Genomic DNA, 26739 nt, shown 5'->3' with positions numbered 1-26739 from the left:
TCAGTTTATTTTAGCAGTCTGCAGACGTTAAAAAACAAACATCTTCTTCTTGTATACTGTAGACTTTTGGTCCACCTCTTCTGCTGCAGATGCCTGCAGATGTGGTCTGCAGACTGCAGACCTTTTACCCATACAAAAACAAACACCACCTTAGATATGTTTATATGTATGAACCCCAATGATATTTTTATTTAAAAACAATATTAAAATATATAGTTTTATATTAATATTTATTTATTAATATAATTAAATTTTAAAAAAAATATTTTGAATTATTTAATTTATTTAGATATGTCCCAACCGTTGTACAAACAGAAAACTTTTATCCAAATCCGATTTACGGTAGGTTGAGTTGATTGGGCCAGACCGCCTATGGACAAGTCTAATCAAACTGAATGATTTGGTAAATAGTTCAAGATGAATGAGAGCCAACTTGCTCTAATTAAAAATTGGCTTAATTATTTTGAGACCCTCATATTTTTAAAGAAAAAATTGATATGGTCTCTCATTTTTTAAATATTTTATATGGTCTTTAAAACCCATAAAATATTCATTATCACTCTTTGATTAACAGAAATCATGTTGATCATTATAGTGTTAATGTGATGGTTTTCATTGGTCAAATAGTGACATTAATTACTTTTTTAGGTTTAAGGTCACATTTATTATTAATAGGTCACTCTAATTTTTTTACAAGTACAAAGACCACAAAGGTATCTTAGAAAATTAAATCATATAGTTAAGTCAAAGACAAATTAAAAGTTTTAGCTATCAAAATGTAATTTTATTCTTGTTAATGCATTTTTTTTATTAATCTAGGATGATTATAAAGATTTTCATTCATTTAACAATGAAAGCTCATATGCTCTTGTAGTCTTTGATGCTCTCGAACGTATGACCTCTAGAGATAACAACCAACTCTTCAACTACTGAGGTAATTTGATTCGTACTTCTTATAAATGTATTTTGATCATTAAAATAAGACATAAAAAGAAAATAAGACATACAAATAATCTAAAAATAGATTGAATTTGAGATGACCTGACTTAAATAATCACATTGACATATCTAAACAAACCGAACCCTAATGTCTCGAATTAATATGATCCATATGGATCAAATACGCGTAATCAACATTACTTTGTTTACCAAAATCCACATTTTTAAATTGTCCCAGGTCACCCTCACTATTATTGGCAGTTGCCCACACATTTTCCCATTTTGTTGGGCACTTCTTAGATTATGCATGAAATGACAAAACGATGAATCCGGTTTAAATGGACGATCGAGATTAAAATTTCATGTATAATACTATTTTTTTCTTTAACTTTGATAAAAAAATAAATCATTTTATTTTAAGTTTAATCATAATTATGTAAAGTTCATAAATTTTATGTCGTGCATACGAATCTTATCCATATGTATAGTGGGTTCGGTTCTCTCTCCTTACTCTTCAAGGTTTTAATTTGAAAGTGACTGTAAACTAATTCTTCAAATGTTCAAATCATTGAAAGTTAAAAAGTCCTTAATGTTTCACTTTTTTTTCCAATTGTACTCTTAATATATTTTCTTTAAAAATCTAAACCTTAAACTTTATTTTTAAAAATAATTTATTCAAAATTAAAACTTTAAAATTTAAATGACCAAAAAAAGAACTTTAAATATAATTGAAAAGTTGATAAACCTTAGATTTGTTTTACCATCATGCCAAAATACAAACCCATCTATCTGTCACTCTTGGCTTGGTAGATTTCTATTTAATGAACTTTAATGCCTTGGGGCCTGTTTTTATGACCACTTGGAACGAATGACAGCCACTGGCTGGCTAGCTGGTTGGCCTGGCTGGCTGGCTGGCTCCATCTATTTATCATGGACAGCTAAGTTCTTTTTTCTATAGTTTTTAGGTTCGAGTATGTATCGAATACAGATATATATCAGATATATTACTATTTATATATATATTTCAACATAATATCTTCATATTATGTATCGAACACAAATATTTTAAATACAACATACCTTTTCCATCCAAACTTAAAGATTGTCGACTTTCACACGGCAACACAAAGGGCTAAAATTGGGGTGTCCATTGTTAATGCTAGTGTTTACTTGTGCAAACTGCAATCTGTTGGTCCACTAAAAATACCATTTATACTCTTTTTTCCTGATGTATCTATATACTCTCTTTGTAATAATGGAGTTGGAACTAGAATTGTATACAGTTTCTGTGCAAAACTAGAAACCAAGCCAAATAGTTTATGATCTTCAGCTCTCAAGAAATGGGTTCATCCATTTGGTTGTTTCTGCTATGTTTTGTAGTTCAAATGTATGTCATGGCAGCTACTACTGATAGTGGTGATTGTAAGTTTGACTCTAATGCATGCTATCTAATTGCACTTGGAGATTCCTTGTGTATGTGATCAAGGGAAACTTTTGTCCAATTCTTCTGCAGCTGCTGCTCTAAGATCACTAGCAGATGAGTGGAAGAATTTACCTCCCGGATGGCTGCGAGGCGACCCTTGTCGCGATGGATGGGTCGGTATCGAGTGCAGTGGTTCTCGAGTGACCTTGATGTAAGTTGTTGGTTCATTCTTCCCTTGAAGCATTGTTTGATTCTGTTGTCACAAGTAATATTTTTTCTGGTTCAGTACATTGCCAAGCATGAACTTGGAGGGAGAGTTGTCTGGAGACCTTTCGATCTTATCGGAATTGCAGCAATTGTAAATCCTTTATATCCACTGTCTGCTTCCATTCTTCATACTTAGATGCAGTAGTTTTTCCATGGTTAGAGATTTTGCTTCTTTTTTTCAGGGATCTATCTTATAACGACCTCACCGGACCTCTTCCATCAACAATAGGGAACTTAAAGAAGCTAACGAACTTGTAAGGAGATATTTCCTGCCAAACCATCACCTAGAATCAAATTTCTTCTTTTAAAATTCTTAATTGGCTTCTCTTTGTCATATAAATTTTGCAGAATCTTGGTTAGCTGTGGCTTCATCGGTCAAATTCCTGATACAATAGGATCTTTGCGCAATTGAAATTCCTGTAAGAATTCGACCTTAACCGAAGGGCGTTATGAGACTACATGAATGTGTGATGTTTAATGGCCTATATTGCCTGCAGATCACTAAATTCTAATGGCTTCACCGGCACTATTCCACCATCGATTGGTAATCTATCTAATCTTTATTGGTTAGACTTGGCCGATAACCAGCTTGAAGGACCAATTCCAGTTTCAGATGGATCGACACCGGGGCTGGACATGTTGGCTCATACCAAACACTTGTATGCTGAATTTCTTTGTACATGTTTTTTCTTTCCATTGTGGTTCTATTTTTCCTTACAGTGATGTTGTTCTTGCATTCTACAGCCATTTCGGGAAAAATAAACTCTCCGGACAAATTCCATCTAAACTTTTCAGTTCGAATATGAGTCTGATACATCTGTAAGTTCCATACAGTTTTTCTATCAAGCAGGCTCTGCAATGTAACATTCCATTGTGTGTAGTTTCATTTGTAAGATTTCGTTTTTGTCTCTTCGCAGTCTATTCGAAAGCAACAGGCTGACTGGAACCCTTCCTCCACTCTAGGACTCGTGCAAACGCTGGAGGTGGTGTGAGTATCTCGACCGAGTACTCGAGTGAGTTTATGTTGGTGTTTTTGGTTCTTTTAAAATAATGAAGATGATTTCGTGTCTGCAGACGCTTTGATAGCAATTCACTAAGTGGGAAACTTCCATCGAATCTCAACAATCTTACAAATGTTCATGAACTGTAAGCTATGGAGATACAAAGGCTCATAGTCTTCTACACTCGTTTATCTTCGACAAAAGGGAGCTATTACCCTCTCTTCATTAACTGTTTTCGATTTCGATTTTCAGGTTTTTGTCCAACAATAGGCTGATCGGCCCTCTGCCTAACCTTACTGGCATGAGCACTTTGAGCACCTTGTAAGTAACAAATGCTTTAGTAACTTTAGCCATAATACATTTGTCGTCACTAATATTTTCTTCTTCCTTTTCTATTCCATTATTTTGCAGATACTTGAGCAACAATACTTTCGATTCATTGGATTTTCCTTCGTGGTTTCAATCCCTTTCGTCCTTAACAGTCTTGTATTTCCTCTCTCTCCTCAACTGTTTTAAGTGTAGAAACAAGATCCATTGTCGACCATTCGACTTAGTATAGGACCATTCTCTTGTTATCTACGAACTGTCCGTGATTCTCGACATGGACATCTCTACATAAGTACTGTCTGTACATCTTTATCACGTGTTTTTCTGTAGTTGGGGAGAATAATCTATTCATTTCCACGGCAGAATGATGGAAGATATCAAACTTCAAGGTCAAGTTCCTGCTACATTCTTTGAGCTTCCACATTTGCAGGCTGTGTGAGTAAGCCTGATCATGTATGACACCAATTGCATTACATAGTTCCTGAAATATCGAAATAAATAGTTGGTTTTCCCCCGTTTTCTGTTATATCGTCGACAGGGTACTAAAATGGAACCGACTTAATGGTACATTGGTCATTAATCCGAGCTCTAGCAACCAACTGCATATCATAGATTTGCAGAACAATGAGATATCCGATTTCAACTATGCCGGAACATACAGCTTTGAAATAGTGTAAGCCACTGCCTGCAGATATATACTTGATGTTACAGATTACTGATGCCTTTTAAAATCACTTTCTTTCTACCGATCTCTGCAGGCTTGAAGGTAACCCGGTGTGCAAGGAGACTGGAAAAACCGACACTTATTGCAAACCCCCCATCGACTTCCTTGTATTCGACCCCTCAAAAGAACTGTCAGCCGATTTCATGTTGGTCGGGCCAAATCTTGAGCCCCACATGCAGATGTGCACATCCATATACCGGAACACTAGAGTTCCGAGGCTTTAAATTCTTTGACATGGGAAACTCAGTTCCATTTGAAACTCTTGAGCAAGATTTGAATAAGTTCTTTCAGTCCCATCAAGTTCCGGTGGAAACCGTTTCGCTAAGCGATCCCGATGGATTCATCTCAATATCTTCTCTTGAACCTTGGTGTATTTCCATACGGCCAAGAGAGTTTCAATAAAAGTGCAATATCTATGCTTGCATATGTATTTAGCAACCAGACTTACAAGCCTCCTTCAAAGTACTTTGGACCGTATGCTTTCGATGGCCACAAATATGAACACTTTTCGGGTAATTCCCGTGCTATAGAACTAATGGTTTTCTGAAATGCTGCAAGTTCAGATTCATTGTTTTCCGTATGTGTTATCATATAGATGATCCTGTAAAACCGAAGAATGCAAGTCTTGCCATCAAAATAGGAGCAGCAGCCGGTTCTTCGGTGCTGTTTCTGATGTTAATGCTTGCCGGGGTTTATGTTTATCGTCAGAAGAAGAAAGCGGATCGAGTAACCAAGCGGAGTAATCCGTTCGGTAAAATAAATATTTCATTTGTTCAGCTTTTTTCCAGTTGAGTTTAGGGAATATCTTGTGTTTATGACTGATTTTCTTCTGTAAAAACATAGCACACTGGGATTCTAGGAAGACAAGTGGTAGCTTTCCTCAGTTAAAAGGAGCAAGATGCTTCTCTTTCGAAGAGCTTAAGAAATACACAAACAATTTTTCAGAAGCATGCGATATCGGATCAGGGGGTTATGGAAAGGTTAATTTCGACCCTCATTCTCTCAGTATGTCAAATATGTTTTCATAATGCTCACTGAAACATGCATCGATGTAGCACCTTGGCTCCATAGATGTGGTCTCATGCTAATACATACATCCTTGTAGTACCTTGGCTCCATTGACTCTGAGTTTCTTAGTTACAGGTTTATAGAGGAACTTTACCAAACCGGGGAGCTCATTGCCATCAAACGAGCTCAGCAAGGGTCTATGCAGGGTGGCCTCGAATTCAAAACCGAGATCGAGCTTCTATCGAGAGTTCATCATAAAAACGTCGTCAGTCTATTGGGATTTGCTTCGACTGTGACGAACAAATACTAATATACGAGTACGTCGCCAATGGTTCTCGCTGATAGTCTGTCAGGTATCCTATATCTGTTTCCTTTGCTTTTTCTTCCGGAATCGAGTTACGTTGTCGACGATAAACAGAATTTTACCGTGCAGACAGGCTTGCGTTCTTTACGACTTTGATCACATACTTAAAGGCATCTTATACTCTATCAAGAGCTCTTTCTTCACCCATTTTGTGCTTATTCAGAACATACTAAAATGCAGGGAAGTCGGGAATCAAAATGGACTGGCCAAGACGGCTAAAAGTAGCCCTCGGTTCAGCTAGGTCTTGCGTATCTTCACGAGCTCGCAAATCCCCCCATTATTCATAGGGATGTCAAGCGAGTAACATCTTACTAGACGAGGTTAAATGCGAAAGTCTCCGACTTCGGTCTGTCCAAACTTATGGGCGACAGTGAAAGGGTCATGTTACTACTCAAGTCAAGGGTACAAGGTGAGTTGCAGATTCTTCCAATTTTGTACAATGCCAACGGTATTTACCATCGTAACGGTTATTTTGCTACCGTCGTAGGGTTATTTGGATCCTGAATATTATATGACCCAACAACTGACCGAGAAAAGCGATGTGTATAGCTTCGGAGTAGTGATGTTAGAGATAATAACAGCAAGAAAACCGATAGAGCACGGGAAATATATCGTAAGAGGTGACGACGATGATGGACAAAATGAAAAGTTTATATAATCTCCAAGAGATTCTTGATCCAACCGTTAGTTGGGATTCAATTACTCTCAGTGGCTTAGAAAAGTATGTGGACGTAGCATTGAGTTGTGTTGAAGAATCAAGAGTTGATAGGCCTGCAATGGGTGAAGTGGTAAAAGAGATCGAAAACATCATGCAGATGGCTGGCTTGAATCCAAACGCCGAGTCGGCATCGAGTTCATCAACTTACGAAGATTCAACCAAGGGACTTTCTCATCCGTACCGTGATAAGGCCTGAAGGTGTACACAGTCCGAGCTGAATCAGATTCAGGTCTGAAGTGTGGTATTAATACTGTACGCACTAAATTTTCTCAGCATGGTGGGAGCGAGCAGATCGAGTATGGCCTTACCGCCGTTGAGCTTGAATGCCGCATCTCATTCAACTGGAGTCTTTTTTCTTTCTAAACTCATTACCATGGCTATCTATCTGTTCGTCGTAAAAATAATAATACAACAATCATGCATTTACATACATCCTGAATGTCGTCTGATGAAAACCAGATGCAATAATAAATCTGCACATTGCAAACAGCTGAAGACACCGATGAAGTAGGGACCACATGTTCATCAATCAAAACCCGACCACTGAAACAATACGGTCAACATAAGACAATAGTAGAAAAGAATTTCGCCGATGAAGTTTCCTATGAACTCAAATCAGTCGGGCATGCAGGGAAAAAGGGACTTTTTAAGTACAAAGATGTAACATACCGATACGATCGCTTTATCTTCTGAACTTTTAAGTTCTCGAACCACAGATACAAGAAACTCCATTTTCTTGACATGAATGTCGTCAAAGAGAATGACATCGTAAAGGCTTCACCGTAGAAGCTAATGAATTCTCGAAACGATGTAAAATATACTTGCGAAAGAAGAAATCTTAGAAGCTGTTTTCTATGGAAGCCAATACTTTATTGTCTTTTCTGTAATAAAACAACTGTTATACAGAAGGGGCAAAGCCCTCTCACTATTTAACTCGACTCAATTGTCTGTTTCGAACTAGAAACGCTATCACTCAAGTCCCGACCCATCGTCTCTACCGGGAACAGAAGTACGCATATCCCAGCCACAAACATTATAACCTCAACAACAAAATGCAGCAGTTTGATGACATCCATGCACTAGACCCACCGCCACGAGCGGACATACCATCCCGCCAAATCTTCCCATTGAGCTCGCAATTCCAACACCGTTGATCTAAGAGATGTTGGGTATATCTACAGGATAAAAACAAAATGAATTGTTATTTCACACAAAATGTTAATGAACACATTAAAAGATCGAAATATCGGAACTTTCTTATACATAATCCCAATGCAATCACTCAAGTGCTATACTAATGATTGTCAATAAATTTTGATGTTCAATTATGCTGGAAAAGAGAGAGAAAATTCAAACATGAGAAAAAAGAAAAAAATTCCTTTGCTTTTTAAAGGTATAAAAGGAAATTGCATTACCTCCGGCGCATATATACATACCGTGAAGCTTGCAGTGATGCATATTCGAGCACCGAAGAGGAGGCCTGTTGTCAGTCTCTGAGGCTGATGGACTACCAGTGGAAGCAGGAAAACGCAAGACAGGAAGAACATAACTGCCATTGAAAACTTACGACCGTATCTATCGACAGTGAAAGCAGAAATGAGGAGACCAGGGAACTCTAGAAAATACATCAAAGTTAGATCAGTGAGGTGCCTTCCGGAATTTTCAAAATAAAACTCTACGATTACATGAAATAATTACTGGACAAGCATAGAAAATTACCAGCAAAAGTAGTAATGAAAACATCTTTGTAGCTTACGCCGTCGAGTTTTTCTGATTGTAGTGCTTCTGGACGACAAGTTTACGTCCATCGTGCAACTCCGTTGTCAGTAATACGAGTCCATAATATGAAAATGCATTTCCAAAGAATACCATCCATAAGAGTGTGGTTGACCGAACTAATTCTGGTGAAAGAAGATGCAACAGCGATGAGATGCCTCCTGCTTTAGGATTCATTTGCATAGGAGCTTCATATCCATTCTCTTCTGCTTGAAGCAACTGTGTATCTTCTGCTGTAGCACTCTTTCCCGCTAACTCGATTTCATTCTCAGAAACAAGAATTCCAGAAGGCAATTTCGCTCCGTTCGTTCGAGCTATTTTCTCCAAAACAACAAGTGCTTCATCTTTTCTACCTTCCAAGCATAGATATCTGGGTGATTCAGGTGAAAACACATAGAATACAAGAGAACCGACGAAGGGATAGCGGACAGAACAAGTAGCCATCTCCAACCCAATCTAGGCATGACAAACTGAAAGGAAAAAAATATTGTAGATCGAAATCAATACGTCTGAGTTCTGAACCTGACCTAGTAAATCGAAAATGATGCAGCCTTAATGGTATAACACCACTGGACACAATTCCCATCACAATCGATAGGAACAAGAACAAGGCCAACAGGCGATGGTACCTACTAGCTTATTTACCTAATTCATACAATGACAATCATTACAAGCAACGGCCACCAAACAATTCAGGAGAAACACAGCTTACATTCCAACTCATTCCCATTTTTTAAAGCGAATACCAATCTCAAAGTTTTCAGAAATAACCGAAACCCCCAGCAAATATAAGTAAAACGTCACGGAATGACAGACATCGCGGCAAAACATGAAACAGGTTCTGAATAGTAACATAATAACTTTTAAATAAATATAAGTGACTACTTCTAAGAGAGAAGTGATTATTTCTAAATGTTTAACATAATAACCTTTACCAAAGGAGGAACATGAGGTTTTTACAGTAATAAAGTAATCACAGAGATCCCGTTTAATATCAAATTTTGGAAGTAACATATATATAAAGCTTTACCTGCAGCTGCTAGAAAATTGAATCGAAAATATACGAAAGGAAGAAGAAGCAAACAAAATCAGAAAATGAAAGATAATAAAGACATTATATGCATACCCATGCAAGTGAGGCCTCAGAAATTGTCCCAAAAGTCCAGAACGCTTGGAAAATAACCATCCAAGTGCCTCTGCTAGGGGCAGGAATAAACTCTAGAAACCAGGAGCAAAGAACGGGGCCACCGCCCAAACCAAGACCAACCAAACAACGAAAAATAATCAATGAAATATAATTTGGAGACAAGGCGCTTAAAAAGCCAGCCCCGGAAGTAACTACTGCGGTGATGAGGAACCCTTTCCTGAAGGATAGAATTAAACCGATAAAAAAATATTATAGGGCATAAGAATAAGCAACACGGAGCTGCATCAAGTTCAATTTTTCTTCAATTAAAAATGTTGAAAGAAACCAGTAGTTCTAAAATTTGCTTCAATTCTTCAAAATTTTACTTCTCAAACTAAAGCCCATAGCATCTTTGTTTGCCTGACTAACAATAATATTTCCCAAACCAGGAAGATCAATGAGAAATCCAACTCTATAGCTTCATTCTATCATATTTTATAGAATGGAATTGAAAGCATTAGTCCATTGCCAGCTCAAAGATAATTTCAATTAGAAAGACAAAAAACTTTCGGACTAAAAGAGTGCAAAAAGACCAAAAAAGGAAGATAAGAAGCTTAATCAAATTGCAGGATTCCAAAGACAGACAAGTCGAGCAATAATTCGACACGATAACCACACCAAAATAAAACACTAACTTGTCATATTTTGTGGAACGAAAAAGAAAGCACTAGATACCACTCAAACAAAATACTAATATTGAGCGTACTCATCTAAAGAAATATGGGTCATTAAAGCAGGGATTGAGTACAAGGAAAAAAAACCATGAATATGACAAAAGTTCCCACCTTCTTCCATATTTATCTGAGACAACACCCCATGAATATGCTCCAACAAGCATCCCAACGAAAACCACACTGGTTATTAGGCCCTTGATGGGAAGTGAGACCCATAAAGCTTGAACTGCCGGACCAATAAAAGAGAACATCATTTCCATAGCTTCTGAAACCCAACCCATTCCGGCATAAGCAAGCACGAGAATTTGGAATTTTCCAAACCCCATGTGCAAAAGGGCATCATCCACAGTAAAGGTGGAGGTTCCATCTTCTCCCATTAATCACTATTGAAAGAGAAACAAATAGGCAAATTCAGGTTAAAATATTGCTTAAATCATGATTCTATGTTCAATAGCTTTATAAGGATATCTAAACATAAACTTCAAGATTTCTTTGCTTCATCTATTAGATAATAAGAAAAATAACGCTTCACGGTCAAATATAGGATAAACCAACTCAAAATTCCATCTTCTTTGCAGAATTTGAAAAAGTAATGTCGATAAATAAATAAAAAAACTATATTCAACAAATATTTGTAACACTTTTTTCCTACTACTATTTATCAGAAATTCAGAATCATACCAGGAATAAAGTTATATCCAGATCAGATCATCTAAAACCTAGTATTCTCTTGATATTCGATCATTTCAAACCAAAAATACCTCAGATTTTGTCAGAGATCTAGGCAGTAAACAAAAACAGGTGAACATTGTGATCTTTGAATGCTCATTCAATAATAAAGAAGTGCTTTTTTTTACTTAGACTTACATATTCAATTTTGATATGTCAGCAATCTGAATCCCATCTATTCAATACTCCCACACACAAAATCAATGAAAACAAAACATATACGAATCAATTAATTAACAGAGACAACAATGCAATACGAAATCACACAACAAGCCTCGACTAGATTTCAGGGTGAGAACAAAAATAAACAAAAAACACATTAAAAAAAAAAGCAAGATCTTTACAATCTTCCAAAGACCATGAATTCGAAAAAGAAAAAGAACTGATTGAAGCTTAAAAAAAATTGGGTATGGTGAATCTTCTTCCCCCTCCAGTCTTTGTATGAATGTTGAAGGGAAATGGTGAATCTTCGTGTCAAAAAATGGGGTTTATGAAAAACCAAACAAATGAAATAAAGGGTTGACTTTAGACGAATAAACTAATGTTGAAAATAGGTTCTTTGTATGTCTGACATTGGAGATAAGGGTTTTCTTTTTTCTTTCCCCTTTCCTTTTGATTTGGGGTTTCAATGTTGGGGGGATTGTTGACTGATTCAACAGCCGCTCGAATTTGGAAATTTCTTCTTATTCTTATTCCCAACACTCTCTAAGCCTCCCACCAAATTGATTGAAATCAAACGGAAAAAGGAATGTATTTTGTTGTAGGAACTTTGTTTTCTTTGATTGCACTTCTGGTTTTCTTTTTCTTTTCCCAGAAACTTTGGATTGAAACGGACTGTGATGAGATTAGATATAGCAATTAGGTGGATTAAGGATGACGTTTTCATAGATCTTTAGATCTACTTCACTTTGCGCTTTGGTGAAATTCAATAAATAAAGAAAGGGAAAATCTTTTTCAATTTCATATGCACAATTAGCGCAAGGAAAGCGTCGGCCATTGCCTTCTTTCCAACTCAATATTTTCACTCACATCTCGTTTTCGGCGTGAGGCCTTAATGTTGAGTTGGAACATTTTTTTTTAAGTTTACTCGGTAAACTTTCAATTCTGATCACTTCATTATATGATCGGTGATATGACCATTATACTTTTAATTTTAATAATATGATCACTTAATTATTTAAGTTATTTCAATATAATTACATATTGTTATAAGACAAACAAATTAACTAATGCATTTGTTATTGATTAACGACGAGTTAAAAGTTTATATTAGTAACATTGTTTGTTTAATAACGAATAATGATAGTTATATTGTCAAAATTGAAAGTATGATGATCATATCAATATTAATCCTAAAATTGTCAGAATTGAAAATGTAGATCGACACTAATCCCATAATTAAGTGGTCATTTAATTAGTTTACCCAGAAATAAACGAAGCAAACAAAATCTCCGGTTGAAGTAACACCACTATGCTATTATCATCAATAAAAAATGTTGAAGAGTCAAATGAGTACATAAGCATAAATGGGTGGATTTGCAGCAAGGACTGAAATACAAAGTACACAATTAAGTTATAAAACTATTTTATTCCTTTTCTTTCCTTTTTATATTTTGCAGTTATTGAAATATGCTTTTACACTGAGCTAAAGGAGGAGACTTGATTTGCTGCTTTCTGCATCCTTCTTCTTTCAATTGATCTTTGAGTTTGTCCTTTCGAAGCTCTACAAGAACTAATGTCATCGAGGTTTTATTATCAGCATCACTAGATCTTTTATATACACTATTTTGTAATTTATAACCAACCGAAAGGGTTAATGCAATGGTTGAGGTGCAGCTAAGTTCCCTTCAGATCTAGCTTATCTATTAAATTAAATAATTTAAAATTAAGAAAATATCCTCAATTCAAGTGGTGCAAGTGGAAACTGCCCGAGTGTTTCATTCCTATCGCGGATTTTATTAGTGATCCAGGTATGGCTCCTGGGATTGTTAGACAGTAGTGCCTTTGTTGATCATTTTTTCGTAATTGATTTCTAGGGATGTATTGCTATGCGTATCTGATCTCTATTTTTTTTGGGTGGTTATATATCTCTGGAGGCTTTCTTTTTTCACTGCTCATGTTTTGAAGTTGTTTCATATGATAGTTGATGGTAGGGTCTTGCTTCCTTAGTTGTTTGGAGATGCTGTGTGTCACATGTTTACCTTTCCAATGGTCACTCTTTGTTGTTGGGTGGACATTTGCTGCTTCGGTGCTGGAATGTTGCTGCAGTTTCTGGTTGCTAGCAGTGTCGTAGATATAGTTCATTTTTTCCTTCTTGTGTGGTTGATTCGTCTTCTGTGGTTGATTCTTCTTCTGTGGTCTTGTTCTTTTTTTCGGTTTTGATCTTCTTCCATGACAACTTTTGGTACTCTTTTTCCCCCAACTAGGTCTAGAGAGGTTTTTAGGTCTAGAGAGGTTTTTTAACGAGACTCTCGATGTTATCGTGTTCTTGTATTCTCCATTTATTGAATACAAATCCTTTTTCAAAAAAAAAAAAAAAGTGGTGGCATGTCACGAATATGATTGGATGAAAATTTTAATAAATTAAATTAAAATTATAATTCAATTGATAGAGCATGAAAATATTATTGACTAAATACTAGTTTTGTTAACTATCACATCAACTCCTCGGTTAAATGTTAATCATATGTGGCTTCATTGAACCATTTAAATAGTTAGATAGTCTAATTGACAAAATTTTAAAATCAATGATTAAAATGAAAAAAGACAACAATAAAACGATCATACGAATGATTTATCTATTTTCTAAATAACATTTTCAAAAAAACTATAAACATGTGTTACACCTTGAAAGATTAACGAATTTTTTTAACAATCGTGACAAAATTAACATCAAAACATTAAACACCTATTTTAATAGTAATAATAAAAAAAACTTTAAACATGTAAAGGAGAGATATTGGTTTAAACACTTATTTTTCAATTAAGCTTAAATCATATGAATAAATTAATTATTACACAGTAATACTTAAATCATTAAATTTAGATGAACGACTAATGACCGTGTTCCATTTTCACAAACCACAATATTATTAAATGATTCATTTTACTCTTTAATCGAGCTATGATTTCATATCTGTAATTAAAACTATACTATGTATGAATTACATACCCATCATATCAACTATAAGCTTACTATCTTAAGACACATTAGTTCTTAATATATCAAAGCATACAAGTTGCACATGCATAGTTCTGTATTTACATGAGACTAAACAAATACATTTTAAATATCACAAATGAATTTAATCTATAAACGAATAACGAGTTTACTTGGGACTAAGTTGGATCTCTTCGGAAAAATTTATCCCAAGAATAATAGCATGGGATTGTAAAAATCTGAGGAAAAAAAACGAAAGACCCTAAAACAAGAGAAAGTGATGTTGACAAAATATACAAGTGGAAGGTAAATGAAAAAGTGGATGTAATTGTAAATGACACAGAAAGACTAGCTAATAAATTAAAATTATGTACCAAAACATGCAGAGTTGTCACCTGCAATTTGCTTTCTGCTTACTAACGTACATTCATATTCTATGTATCTTTCCAACGGCATTCATTTTTTTCGTTGAACCACACAACATCAAGAAAGACCATACTACAAAGCACATCATCCGTTGAACCATACTACTATATATTATATACATAATAATTTCATAGTATTTGTTAAAATGAATTGATGCAATTTCATCTCTATTTCTACTTATTGTTCCATTTTTGATTAAATGACCATACTACAAAAAGGGGAGGGAGGGTCAATGTTCTAAAGGGAAAAAACATAGCAAGGGAACAAAAAGAATCGAGGGAAAACTTAAGACAAGATTTTAAAACTAACCTCCCATCTTCCTCTGTAAGAAAGCAATTTTGACAGATTAAATAGATTATAGTACACTCCCACCAAGGCAGAACACGTCGGTATTTGAAGTCATCCGAACGGAAGAGTTGACAGCAGTTGCAGGCAGATATTGACACCACATTAGCCTTCTTCTAGGGAATTCAGTCATGGGTTTACGAATGAAAGAATTGTTCCCATATCATTGTCTTTAGTAATGTATGCATAACCCCTTCCAACACTCTAGATTGGCGATTTGTTTTTGTCACTGCCTAGTTCCAAGCAGTGGACAACTTTATACGTGTCGTTATACAAGGGAGCATTTTTCACCGAAGCACCAAAATGTATGTTAAAGCACTTTGGTTTACCCAGAATTACCAGCAACCTCTGCAGCTCTCTGTCTCATCATCTCCATCACAGCAGCCCTACGCCGCGAATCAGATTGCTGTTGAAGCCTCCTCAAATGTTCCTTAAGGTCCCTGTATTAGCAAGTTCAAATCTATTAGTTTTAACTTGAACACAAGCACAAACAGAGAATGGCTGTTTAGCAGGGATAATGTACCTGCAACGTGGTACGTGGCATTGAGATTCTTTACATGCTCTTGCATGAAGTTGCAGCAAATACCACATTTTCTTGCATAGTACACAGCCACCAGAAGCACGTATTCTGCATTGAATTCCATGGCGGAAGAGCCCCTTCACTTTCCGACAATTTGGGTATTGGCAATGTGCAGAACGACATTGTGATGCATGCACCAAAAGGTCAAGCATTTTCCTCAGCTGAAAATTCCAAGAACCAATCCAGTCAGACGAACACATCAAGAATCTCATGTTTGCAGTCATAAACTCATTTTTCCTATAATCTACTTGCCAAATCAGAAGGAAACTAACATATTTCCGGGAATATAAACACTTTATGCTTTAGGATATTTCAATATTCAATTGCAAAGTGCTAATAGCATCTTAGAAACATCTAACTATAAAGTTCCTTAGACACTTTTTTTTTTTTTTGGATAGAAGTAGGAGGCCTCATTAAAAACCTCCCTCATAGTAGTCCTATTCCCCAAGGAAAGAACCGACTAGCGGAAGGAGGAAAAGAGTACCTCAATATATTATTGAAAAAACATATTACATAAGACTTAAACAAACAGCATAACCACTGTTCCCTACAAATACATAAACAGAAAATTAAAAAATCTTACAATCACCCAATCCCCTCCTTTCTTCAATGTTGTCAAGCCCATTATCCATAACCCCCATCCCCTCCCCCGATAAAAAAGCCTAAGTCCAGATAAAAGCCAACCTCAGATGTTCATTGGTGCTGATCTTTGAATAGATGTTTTTTTATAGAAATTAGGCCTCATTAAAAACCCCCTTTTGCACCCTCCATGTTATACAAGTAACATGAAGGACAAATAAGGAGGAAAAGAGTACCTAGAAATTTATAGATGAAAACTTTAGTACATCATAAGCAAACCCTCACAATCTGCTAACATCCTCAAGAATTACATAAACTTAAAAACCACAGCTAAACACAGCACAAATTCCTACACTTCGACACAAACAAACAGTAAAAACATCACCCTATCCCATCTTTAGCTAATTTATCAGCTTCCCAATTTGCAGCCCTCAAGATATGCCTAATAATGATATCCTTCCCTGCCATAAGAGAGACTATATCCTTCACCAATAAATGAAACATAGGAGTGCATAACCCCGGATTCTTTATCCACTTCAGAGCATTGCTTGAATCTGATTCAAGAATGATCCTCTTATTCAGAACAGAACTGAAGTCTGCCAAGAGACATAACCCCCTCTTAATCGTTTGAATAGATGTTTACATTGTAGTAATTATACTAAATACATACTTTACTTAATTATAGGGCCTACTGTAGGTAGCTTGATTTAGGATCTAGCTAGATTTAATTTGATTCTGTCTCGTGTATATTATTAACGACTGCACTAAAGATAACGAGTAAAAGGAAACCTTTCTTCTTTTTTCACATATATGACTTGAAGATTTAGCCAAAAGAGTTATTTATTAAAAAAATACCTGAATAACCCGTAGTTGCCTAGCCTCTTTATTTTGTGCATCACGCTCTGCAATGGATGGATGGTTTGTTAGCTTATGAGGATGATCAATGCCCCCATCCTTTTGGTAGCAGGCATTGCACACATCATAATCAGGGCAAACTTCGCAGCGCCAACCTTGGCCAGTTTCGATGTCCAGATGACATACATTACATGTTGTGACAAATGCAGGAGCAGTTGGATTGTGAAGATGGTAGAGTACCATCATCGAGGAATGTTTAGCCCTTCTTAGGGTATCATATTGATAATGGTTCCCTTGACAGAGACTCAAAAAGGCCTGCCTAGTATCAAGAATTCACTCTCGAGAATTTCATCTTTGTCCTTTGTATCAGTAGGTACATCAGTTATTTCAATCTGCGGATGACAATTTGTCCACAAAATTCAATTAGAAAAGAAAATAAAAATATGCCTACAGAAGCAGCAACAGACACATGCTAGAAGTAAATTATTGGAATACTATGACAAACTTACGGGATAAAGAACATGTTTTTCCCTCAGATGTGGGGGATGTCTCTCTCTTTCTTCACGTTTCATTTCTGCTTCATGGCACCTGCGAAGGTACAAAGAAGCAACTATAAGATCCATTTATCTAGGGAACTTTCTCATGGTGGAATCAGACCAAAATAATAATTAAAGGAAGATAAAGGGCCAAAGATAAGAATTGCATCATTAGGCTTCTAACAAGGAGGGGAGGGGAAGTTGAGTCTGGGAACTTGAAAAATAATCAGTTTCTAAAGTGAACAAGGATCAAGTTCCTTTTCTCTAAAAGCAGAAGTGTAACTGTAATAAACTGAAATTTAGATGAGGGAAAATAATCACTCCACAACATCATTTAAGCAGATAAATAGTATTATAATTATTTCCAACTACCAGGTGAAATCTTTGTATCAGGTAATAGTAACTTCCTACACGTGCTTTTCTTTTTCCACAGAATATGAAGATATCTTTTCTGCCAAAAAGGCTAGCCCCTACTAGATGATAAATGATAATTCAACAAAACTTAGCAAGAGAAAGCTCAGCACTTAATATGACCAACCAAAAGTGGCATTTCTCATAACTAAAACATTAATGAGTGAAAAGCTTGAATGATTTCTACTACTGTAATGGCTGAGCAAAGCGGCTAATTTTATATCTAGAATATAAATAGTAATAGTAAAAAGATTGATGCTTGTCATTTAACTTCTAGAAGGAAGGTTCTAGAGCTGCTAAATAATAATAATAAACTAGAATAACCCTATAGCACCAATTATTTATGATTTACATATGAACGCGGGCTGGATTTACAATCATCTTTGAGAAATACACTCATTTGTAGAACGCAGAAAATGAAATAGCCCCAGATTAGATTCAAACGTGCAAATATGAAATAGGAACACTACAGAGATGCTTAACTATGCGTATGGAAAAGAGCATACCCTCTCATGTATAAATCTGATTGAAAAATTATAGTTTCTCATTCTCCACATCATATCATCGTTTATAAAATCTGACAAAATCCTCACCTACTAGAGTACCATCACCTATCCAACACCAAACCACCCCCCTCTCCAACCAAAAATTGAAAAAAGAAAAGCACACACAGAGCTCAACTATACAAGATGTTGATGATACACAGCTAAATATAGGAAAGCTTACTTGTCACATATCTGAAATTTCTTGCACTGATTGCAGACCCAGCGGTTTCCAGATACCATTAGGATACAACAATGAGAGCAACAGTGCTGCAAGTGGACCATGATAAAATCCTCCTTCATTGGGGAAATGGTCTCACCTAGCTGCAGTGAAGAAGAAAGGAGGGAAACAAGTAACCAGTTAAAATTCCTTGGATCATGATATAAAAATGCCAACACTATGATAGCAAGAATGTAATTTTCACATCTACTGGCACAGAACAACATCATACAGGAAAATAAGCTGAAAGGTTAGGAAGAAAAAAAAATTTACCTTATGCATCAGCAAGAGATCCTTAGTTTCATTAGCAGAGAGATCAGACTGACCCGATGCTGCTTTTAAAGCCCTTTTTGATATAGTCTTTTTGAATGTTGTTTTCTTGTTCAGCTTTCTGCCATCTTCTTCCTGACGAAGCTGGTTAATTAGATCTTCAGCAGCCCCAGGCCAGTAATCACCATCAAAATATGGCAGCCTAGCAGCCGTTACTTTGGCCTTACATTCACCAGTAGTTGTAAAGAAGTGATCGTATAAATTAGTAAGATCGACTACAATGTTTTCCTTGGAAGCCTTCCTTAACATTGCTAAATACCTGAAACAGCATGCATTCATATAAGGGAAATTAGTAAAAATGGATGATAAAAACATCACATGAGATGCAAAAGAATTAAAGGAAAAACAAAATGCATGAGAACTATTTGCCTCACCATTCTCGCAGTTTATCTGACTTAGGTGTTTTCTGAATTTCCGGATGACAATATAAGATATAATCTTCTCCCTTAAGTGGAGGGCAAGCCCATATATAGCAACTTGTAAAGCCACGCATCTTGCAATATTCAAGGTATCCAATCTGAAAATTAAGATTTAAAGTCCAATATGTTAGACAATGATCAAAACTAATTAGAAGTCTAGAACTATACTATATGTGAAATTAAAATCATGACATAATTGTCCCTAAGCAGAATTCAATAAGAGTTTGGACTTACAAGAATTTCATGGTAAACAAATGTACGGAGAGCCTCTCCAGTAACTGCTTTAACCTCAGGCCGGAAATACTTGACTGAATCTAGGTATGACAGATAAACACGGCGCTGATTTGGAAATGCACATTCTGATCCAAATTCTTGAACATACATACCAAATAAGCATACTTCTACCCCTTCTATCATCTGAAACAATAAAATCACCTAAAAGAGAAAAGTATATATTACACTTAATCTATCAAATATATATATATATAGAGAGAGAGAGAGGGAGGGAGGGAGGGAGAGAGAGAGAGAGAGAGAGAATGACTACGAGTTACACTTAATTTATATCCTCCACACCTTTGATTTATAGGGAAATTCAAGTGGATAATTCTGTTCCTGGAAGATTTCAAGAAACCGCTGCTTCACTTCCAGCTTTTTGTCAACTGATGAAACAACTCTAATTACAAGTGCCTCAGCCCCCGGCACCTGGAAATATCAAGGAAAAGGGAATCAAGAATATTTTTCCTTTTGTGTCTCTATGCATGTGAATTGGTTTTGAACATCTTTAAGCAACATCAAAGTAGCAAAACAATTGTCATAAACAATACAGAATTAACTGTCATCGGGAGAATATTGATCACCTCGTCATAACTTTTTCCTTGAACCCTTGCTCTTTCTTGTCTTTCCTGTTTCAGTCTCCTGAATAATCGCTGCTCTATTTGGTCACTAAGGATTGTTCTTGGCAAATCTTTGGCTCCAAGGACAGCACTCTGAGGTAGGGGCTTACGCTCTCCTCTTTCAACCTCAGCAATATAGCAATTGGGGCATGTATATTCAGCTTGTCCACCATCATTCCTTCTACCATTGAATAAAGCACAAATTTGATGTTGCCAGGCCTCACACTTGTCACATTGAACCCACTGGAAAATTTTTATTGAAGAGAAAAAAAGCATGTAAGAGCAACTTTAGGGATGACCATAATAGAAAATATGTATGTATTGCACATACCCATTCTTCAATCTCCTCATCGTTCTTTTTCTTCTCAAGCCTTGCCTTAGGAATGGCAGTTCCATCAACAATGATGCTATCTCCACGAGTCTCATTATGGCATGGAATACAAATGTAGTGGCGTGTATCACCAGTTCCCATTGTGTAGTACAATGCATTTCGCTTAATGCGAGCACCACAAGGACTACAGTATATAGGTGGTGGTTCAAAAGTAAGTTTCTCAACTGCACATAACTGACAGGAGTTCTCACTCATTGAGTGCTCCATTGCTTGATTCTTTTCAGCCTTTGCTTTACTCTGTAAAGGAAAGAAAAAATAACATCATGAGTATACCAAGTTCTGTCTCTAATTCCATTTTTTCAGCACCTCAAGTAGTAAGCAAGCACATATATCGACCTAAGACAACTTGTTAATGATCTACTGCATACAATAACAAAGAACTGTGTCTGAAACAAATCACAACACTTCGGTAAAGATTACCTGGCCAACCCATCGTCTGAGACCTGTAATATGCTCCCGAACTTGCTCAGGGGTGAACAGTTCAGTCAATGATACCCCCTTTATTGTTGGTTTCCCAGACTTAGTTCCAGCTGCACTTTCGGAAGACTGTGCCACATTTTCTTGTTTAACGGAGTCAGGCTCCCTTTCGATCTTAGCATTTCCTTGCTTAGGTAGACCACCGAAATCATCAATTTTAACACCCTCACCATCAGTCTTCAGTTTGCTGATGTCATCTACAGCATTCTTCAGCTCAATAATAACTGGACTATCTTTAGTACAACTCGTGGGGACTTCAGTCTTGACTTCCATAGGCTGAGGTTTAACTGCCATACACTGGCTAACATGTTGATAATTTTGGTGCAGGATATCCTGAGATATAGTCTTTGCTTCCATAGGCTGAGTTTTAATTGGCATACACTGGTTAGCATGTTGGTAATCTTGGTGTTGGATATCCTGAGATATGTGAGGTTCAGCAACAGAACCTTCATTTTCAGCAATAACAGACTGAGAAGACTGCTCTATCTTCATGCGTTTTAGTGAAGGTTGTATGCCAACAGAAGTATCATTTGACACAGTTGTAGAAGTCATTCTCACTGGAATGTCTTCAGCATCATTTGTTTTAGCAGATCCATCATCAGACGATGGCAAAACAGAAGCAGAGTTTTGACAGGCTTGTGCCACCTGAGCCTGTAGATAATTTTTAACAGGAACACAAACAGGGCATGTTGAATTCACACAAGTTTTGTAGTGACGAATCAATATCTTAGAGGGGTGGCATCGAGGATGTGAGCACTTAGATGATTCACATTTATCCATATGACTCAACAACTTTCGTGCTGTGAAACAATAAGCATTACACCTACCCTCAGAGGCTTTACAACTACGAGCATGGCGTAGAAACAAAAGCCACTTCACTTGATTTCCAAATTGCTGATCATGGCTCCCATTTTCAGGTTTGGAGATGCTGCCCCTAGAATTTAAAGGGTCTGATGAGCTTCTAGCAACAACCATTGGACTAACGGTGGATCCATCGGCAGATAAATTGTGACACCGTGCTTCATCCTGCCCAGATGTTCTCTGGCAGAAATCTTCTTGGAAAGGCTGCTCATGTGATAGGTTCCCGGGAATTTGAGCCCAATCTTGCGAGTGAGGGTGCCACTGGCTATGCACAGATGATTCCAACTGTGCACCAGCTGAAAGTTTATAATCATTTTGAGGCTCTGGAATCAATTGGTCTTCCTGCAACATCTGTTGCATATGTTGGGAATTTTGTGGCAGTGATGAGAACATACCCTGCTGCCTAGGGAGCTCTTCACCATTGTTCTGCAGAAACAGATTCTGAAATTGTTCAGGGGCTTGTTGACATAGTACCTCGCCATAGTGTTGTAGTCCAGGTTCACACTTTACTTGACTACCTATATCAGAGGTCAATGGAGACTGACTATAACCACTATTTCCCAGCATATTTTGGTGCTGCTGATTTTGCTGCTTCTGTTGGCGTTTCTGTTGCAGAAACTGCTGTTGTTGGAACTGAAGAGACTGGTGCTGGAATCGTTGCTGTTGATTAACTTGAAGAATATCATCTCTCGAAGTTAAAGCAGGTTGGAAATTCATCTTTTCAAACTGATCCACGGACTGGGGCTTCATATGGCCAGCTGATTGCACAGCACGTAAATTTGACTGATTACTTGTTAAAGAAGAGTTTGTTCTGGACATAGACTGCAAATTAACAGGACTCAAATTCTGTGAGTGTGTAACTGATCCAACAGATGTTGCAGCACCGTACAAGTTTCCAGACCCAAAAGAATCAGCATTGGTCAGTCCATATCCATCAGCTGACACAGAGAATTGCTTTCTTTGAGACAACTCATACATCTCAATAATAATTATTAAGATTAACTGTTACTACATCAAATAGAAATTGAGAAATACAAATGAAACCAGGACGTTACCTTGCATCATGGGTAGCTGATGCTGATCAATTTTTTGTTGCAAAGCTGCGGTAGTCTGATATCCCACAGATGCCCCAGGGTCACTAACAATATGCATATTATTGCTCACCATACCCAATGCACCATTTAGGGACCCATTGGGTAATCCAAAAGCTTTCTGCTGCAAGCCTGACCTGATGCCACTACCCATTTGGCTGCCAAGGGTGTGCAAAATACGACTGTTTTGACCACCATGTGGCTTTTGCTGCTGTGGTTGTGATACCATTGTTGATTCAACTGTTGAAAGTCCAACATTATTGGAAGAGAAACTATTACTGCTACTGCTATAGTTAAAACTATTAAATCCAGGAGTGGGAATCATTTGGCTCGTCATTCTTTGCACACCGATTGATGACATTCCACCAGAAGCAAGAGGAAAATTGGCAGGTGACTGTTGATGCCCATTAGATATATTTCCTATAGAATTGCCATTTTGTTACTTTTGGTATAAAATGCTATTTAAATTACATTAAAAAAAGATTGTGAGGCTCGAATTTACCTTCAGATCCAGTGAAGGAAGCACTAAGCATGCCACTAGTAGGCAACATGCCTCCTGTATTGATATTTGTAGGAGCTATGCTTACATTGGTAGCACTCGTAGATTATCTATAGAAGATGAAACCACAATGCTAGGATCGCCACTGTGTGATATACCAGGGGTAGGAATCATAGTACCAGCTGGTGCTGATGCCGAATTAACAAGCTGTGGATGTCTTTGGTTGTGCATATTTCTGCTCCCCCTTAATAGAATATGTAAACGGTGCTCTAGAGTACTCAAATTTGTATAGTCCTCCTAAAAACGAACTTCAAGCATTAAATACCAAGCGAAATAAATGAAAGTTCTAGCACAAAGAATTAAAAGTAATAAGAAGAAAGCAAAAGAAATGTGCTTCTACAGTAAATAGGTAAAAAAGGTGGAAAAAATATACAAATAAATGCATAGAAACATTAGCCAAGAAACATATTTGCGAACATAGTAATTTAACAAAATAATTAACCTTTGTATGAGCAATCTTAAATAAGCCTTCTTCCAATCGTCTTGCGAAATCCCGATACTTTATCATTGATGCCTCAGTAATAGGATGCTGGTTCCGCAATTTTAAGACATCAATGCTGACATTGAAGAGATTAAAAGATGCATTAGTTTTTTTTCTTTTAAATGAATGCTAGGTTTCATTATATTATGAAAAGAAGTTCTAAGATGGAAATGCCTAATCTTGATGAATATTGATGTCTCATCAAAGCTAGATAGCAATAATGATTATATGAAGTTAATGACAGGAAAATAAATTTCCATGGCATATGATTTAAATATACATCTCCAAAACAAATTATTACATGGATCATCACATACATGGATTCTTAAGAAGAATCCACAAATTTAAATGGCCAATGTCTAACGCAATAAGGAATGCACAAACTTGAGCTTGAATGAAATATAGACATCTAAGTCCTACAGTGATTTTGCAACCGAGTTACTTTTATATGCAAAACTTTATGCACATATCTGTAGAAGTAGAGAACAAAAACAAATATCATACAAACAGAAAGGTGTGATTTTCAGTAGTATAAAAAAAATTAAAAATCTTAGTTGAATTTCAACTTGAACCAAAAGCCTTCCTTATTGCACTAGACATAGGCCACATAAGTTTGTTGAAACAACCTTTCAATGATGCATACATTGACGTAAATCTCATGAAGAATTAACATTATCTACAGACTCATAAAATCCTTCACAAACAGTTACATAATTATTTATATGCAAATCTCTTTTCACTGTTTCCTTTGCACTAAAGTCCTAGAAATTACACTTAATGTAACATAGATCACTGACTTTAAGTGAAATATAGACACCTCAATCCAACAGTGATTTTGCAAGTTTTTTATCCCAACTTCTATGCACATTTTGTGCAAGTAGAGAGACATATAAATGTTATCTCAACTGAAGCGGGCAATTTATAGATGTATAAAAATAAAAATAAAAAAACAAAATCTATAACAAAAGAATGTTAGTAGCATGCAACTGAACATCCAGAAGCACATGCATTAACGAACATGCTTCACACTTGTACAAAAAGAAACAATGAAACAAAAATAATAACAAGCTTCCAGAGTCAGATAGCATTCAGACAGAAAAAACTCAAAGTCAAATGCAGCTTTTATTTCAAACTTCTCCCTAATTTAAGCTAAATCAATAGGTAGATACTAGATACAAATATTTCATGCATCCAGCAACACCTAAATATGCATTTTTAATATAAAACCTTACATCTTTCCTCGCATATATTCACGTGTCCTGAGTAGGTCAGGGTCCATATTTAACATATTATGAGGAGGACCTCCAGCACCAACAACGCCAGCAGCAGTCACACCTCCTGCAACACCTGAATTCTGCATCTGGGCAGGCTGAAGAAGGTTTCCATTTTGCTGGGGCAATCCCCCTTGGTTAGCTACCTGTCTTGATATCTGTCCACTCATATGCGCCTGAACATTCTATCCTTATTTCTACTTCCTTTTCGTCTCGTCTCAGTAACTATCACAACCAGCACAAGCAGCATAACTTATTCAACACTCCGGCTTTGCAATCACAAAATCCACTGCTCTCATGCTTCCTTCCTTTTTCCCTCCTTCAATTGTCACTTCAAATGCACTGCCTTCATTGCATTTCTGCATTTAATGCACCACGCTTATAGATATTTGGGAAATTGAATAAACTAACTCAAATTTCAATGCTTCAATCTCAAATTCAAAACTTTCACGTTGTTAAGCAATATCTGAAATTGAATTTCGCTAAAATGGATTAAAATTTGGGGGAATTCCGGTCAATGAAAGAAGAAAAACTCCAATTTGGGATCCCAATATAAACACGATCCTAATTCGTGAAATTAAGCGGTAAACAATAACTAAACCTAGTTTAATTATAAAAGAAAAATACTTTCCTTAAACGATCAAGAAGAAAATGAAAACCCTAAAAAAGAACCTGGGGAAAATGCGAATTCGAAAGCAGAAGACACTGGAGATCTGAACTTCGAGAAATCCAATGGGAAGAGAGAGAAATCCCGATGGCGAAATGATCGGAAAAACAAAATCGGCGAAACACCGCCTGAATCGCACGTGCGAAGGGGTAATTGACACGATGGCAACAGAAAAGGAGAAGGAGGTGAGAAAAAGGAGGTAGAAGATCGACGAAGAGAAAAGCGAAATAGTAGAATTAATTTTTATTACAAATAAATAAATTACTATTTTATTTTCAGGCCATGTGAAATTAGGAAACAAAGTCAAGATTTTGTGTTTTTTTAATGTTTCTTATTTAGGGTTTTTTTTAATTCAAATATTAATGAATATTTAATATTTATTTATTTGATTTTAATTTTAATTTTTTCTAAATATTAATAATATATACTTTGTAGACTAGTTGGTAGAACTTAAAATTTCTAAGAACAATAACATTCTCTTTAATTATTAAATATGTCTAATAAATTTT

At 36.3% G+C, this 26739-nt stretch overlaps 1 protein-coding gene and 2 pseudogenes across 1 annotated transcript; 1 reads left to right on the top strand and 2 right to left on the bottom strand.

The window, feature by feature from the left end:
- The first annotated feature begins 2219 nt into the window (after positions 1–2219).
- On the top strand, positions 2220–7203 carry LOC120147019 (annotated as a pseudogene).
- Positions 7204–7628: 425 nt separating this feature from the next.
- On the bottom strand, positions 7629–11941 carry LOC120147017 (annotated as a pseudogene).
- A 2975-nt stretch (positions 11942–14916) lies between these two features.
- Positions 14917–26207, bottom strand: LOC120147016 (histone acetyltransferase HAC1-like). The gene is given in 18 exon segments (XM_039160494.1): positions 14917–15507; positions 15591–15808; positions 17082–17410; positions 17413–17473; positions 17591–17669; positions 18755–18894; positions 19064–19379; positions 19495–19637; positions 19774–19974; positions 20113–20241; positions 20397–20675; positions 20764–21060; positions 21244–23099; positions 23217–23672; positions 23755–23857; positions 23860–24048; positions 24254–24368; positions 25525–26207. Coding segments are annotated over 18 exon segments (5235 nt in total). The 5' UTR covers positions 25734–26207; the 3' UTR covers positions 14917–15392.
- Positions 26208–26739: the final 532 nt, after the last annotated feature.

The sequence above is a fragment of the Hibiscus syriacus genome, unplaced genomic scaffold (assembly GCF_006381635.1).
Source record: "Hibiscus syriacus cultivar Baekdansim isolate YM2019G1 unplaced genomic scaffold, ASM638163v2 tig00110933_pilon, whole genome shotgun sequence".
NCBI lineage: Eukaryota > Viridiplantae > Streptophyta > Magnoliopsida > Malvales > Malvaceae > Hibiscus > Hibiscus syriacus.
Note: the sequence above shows the minus strand (reverse complement) of the source record. Positions and strands in the feature narration are given on the sequence as shown.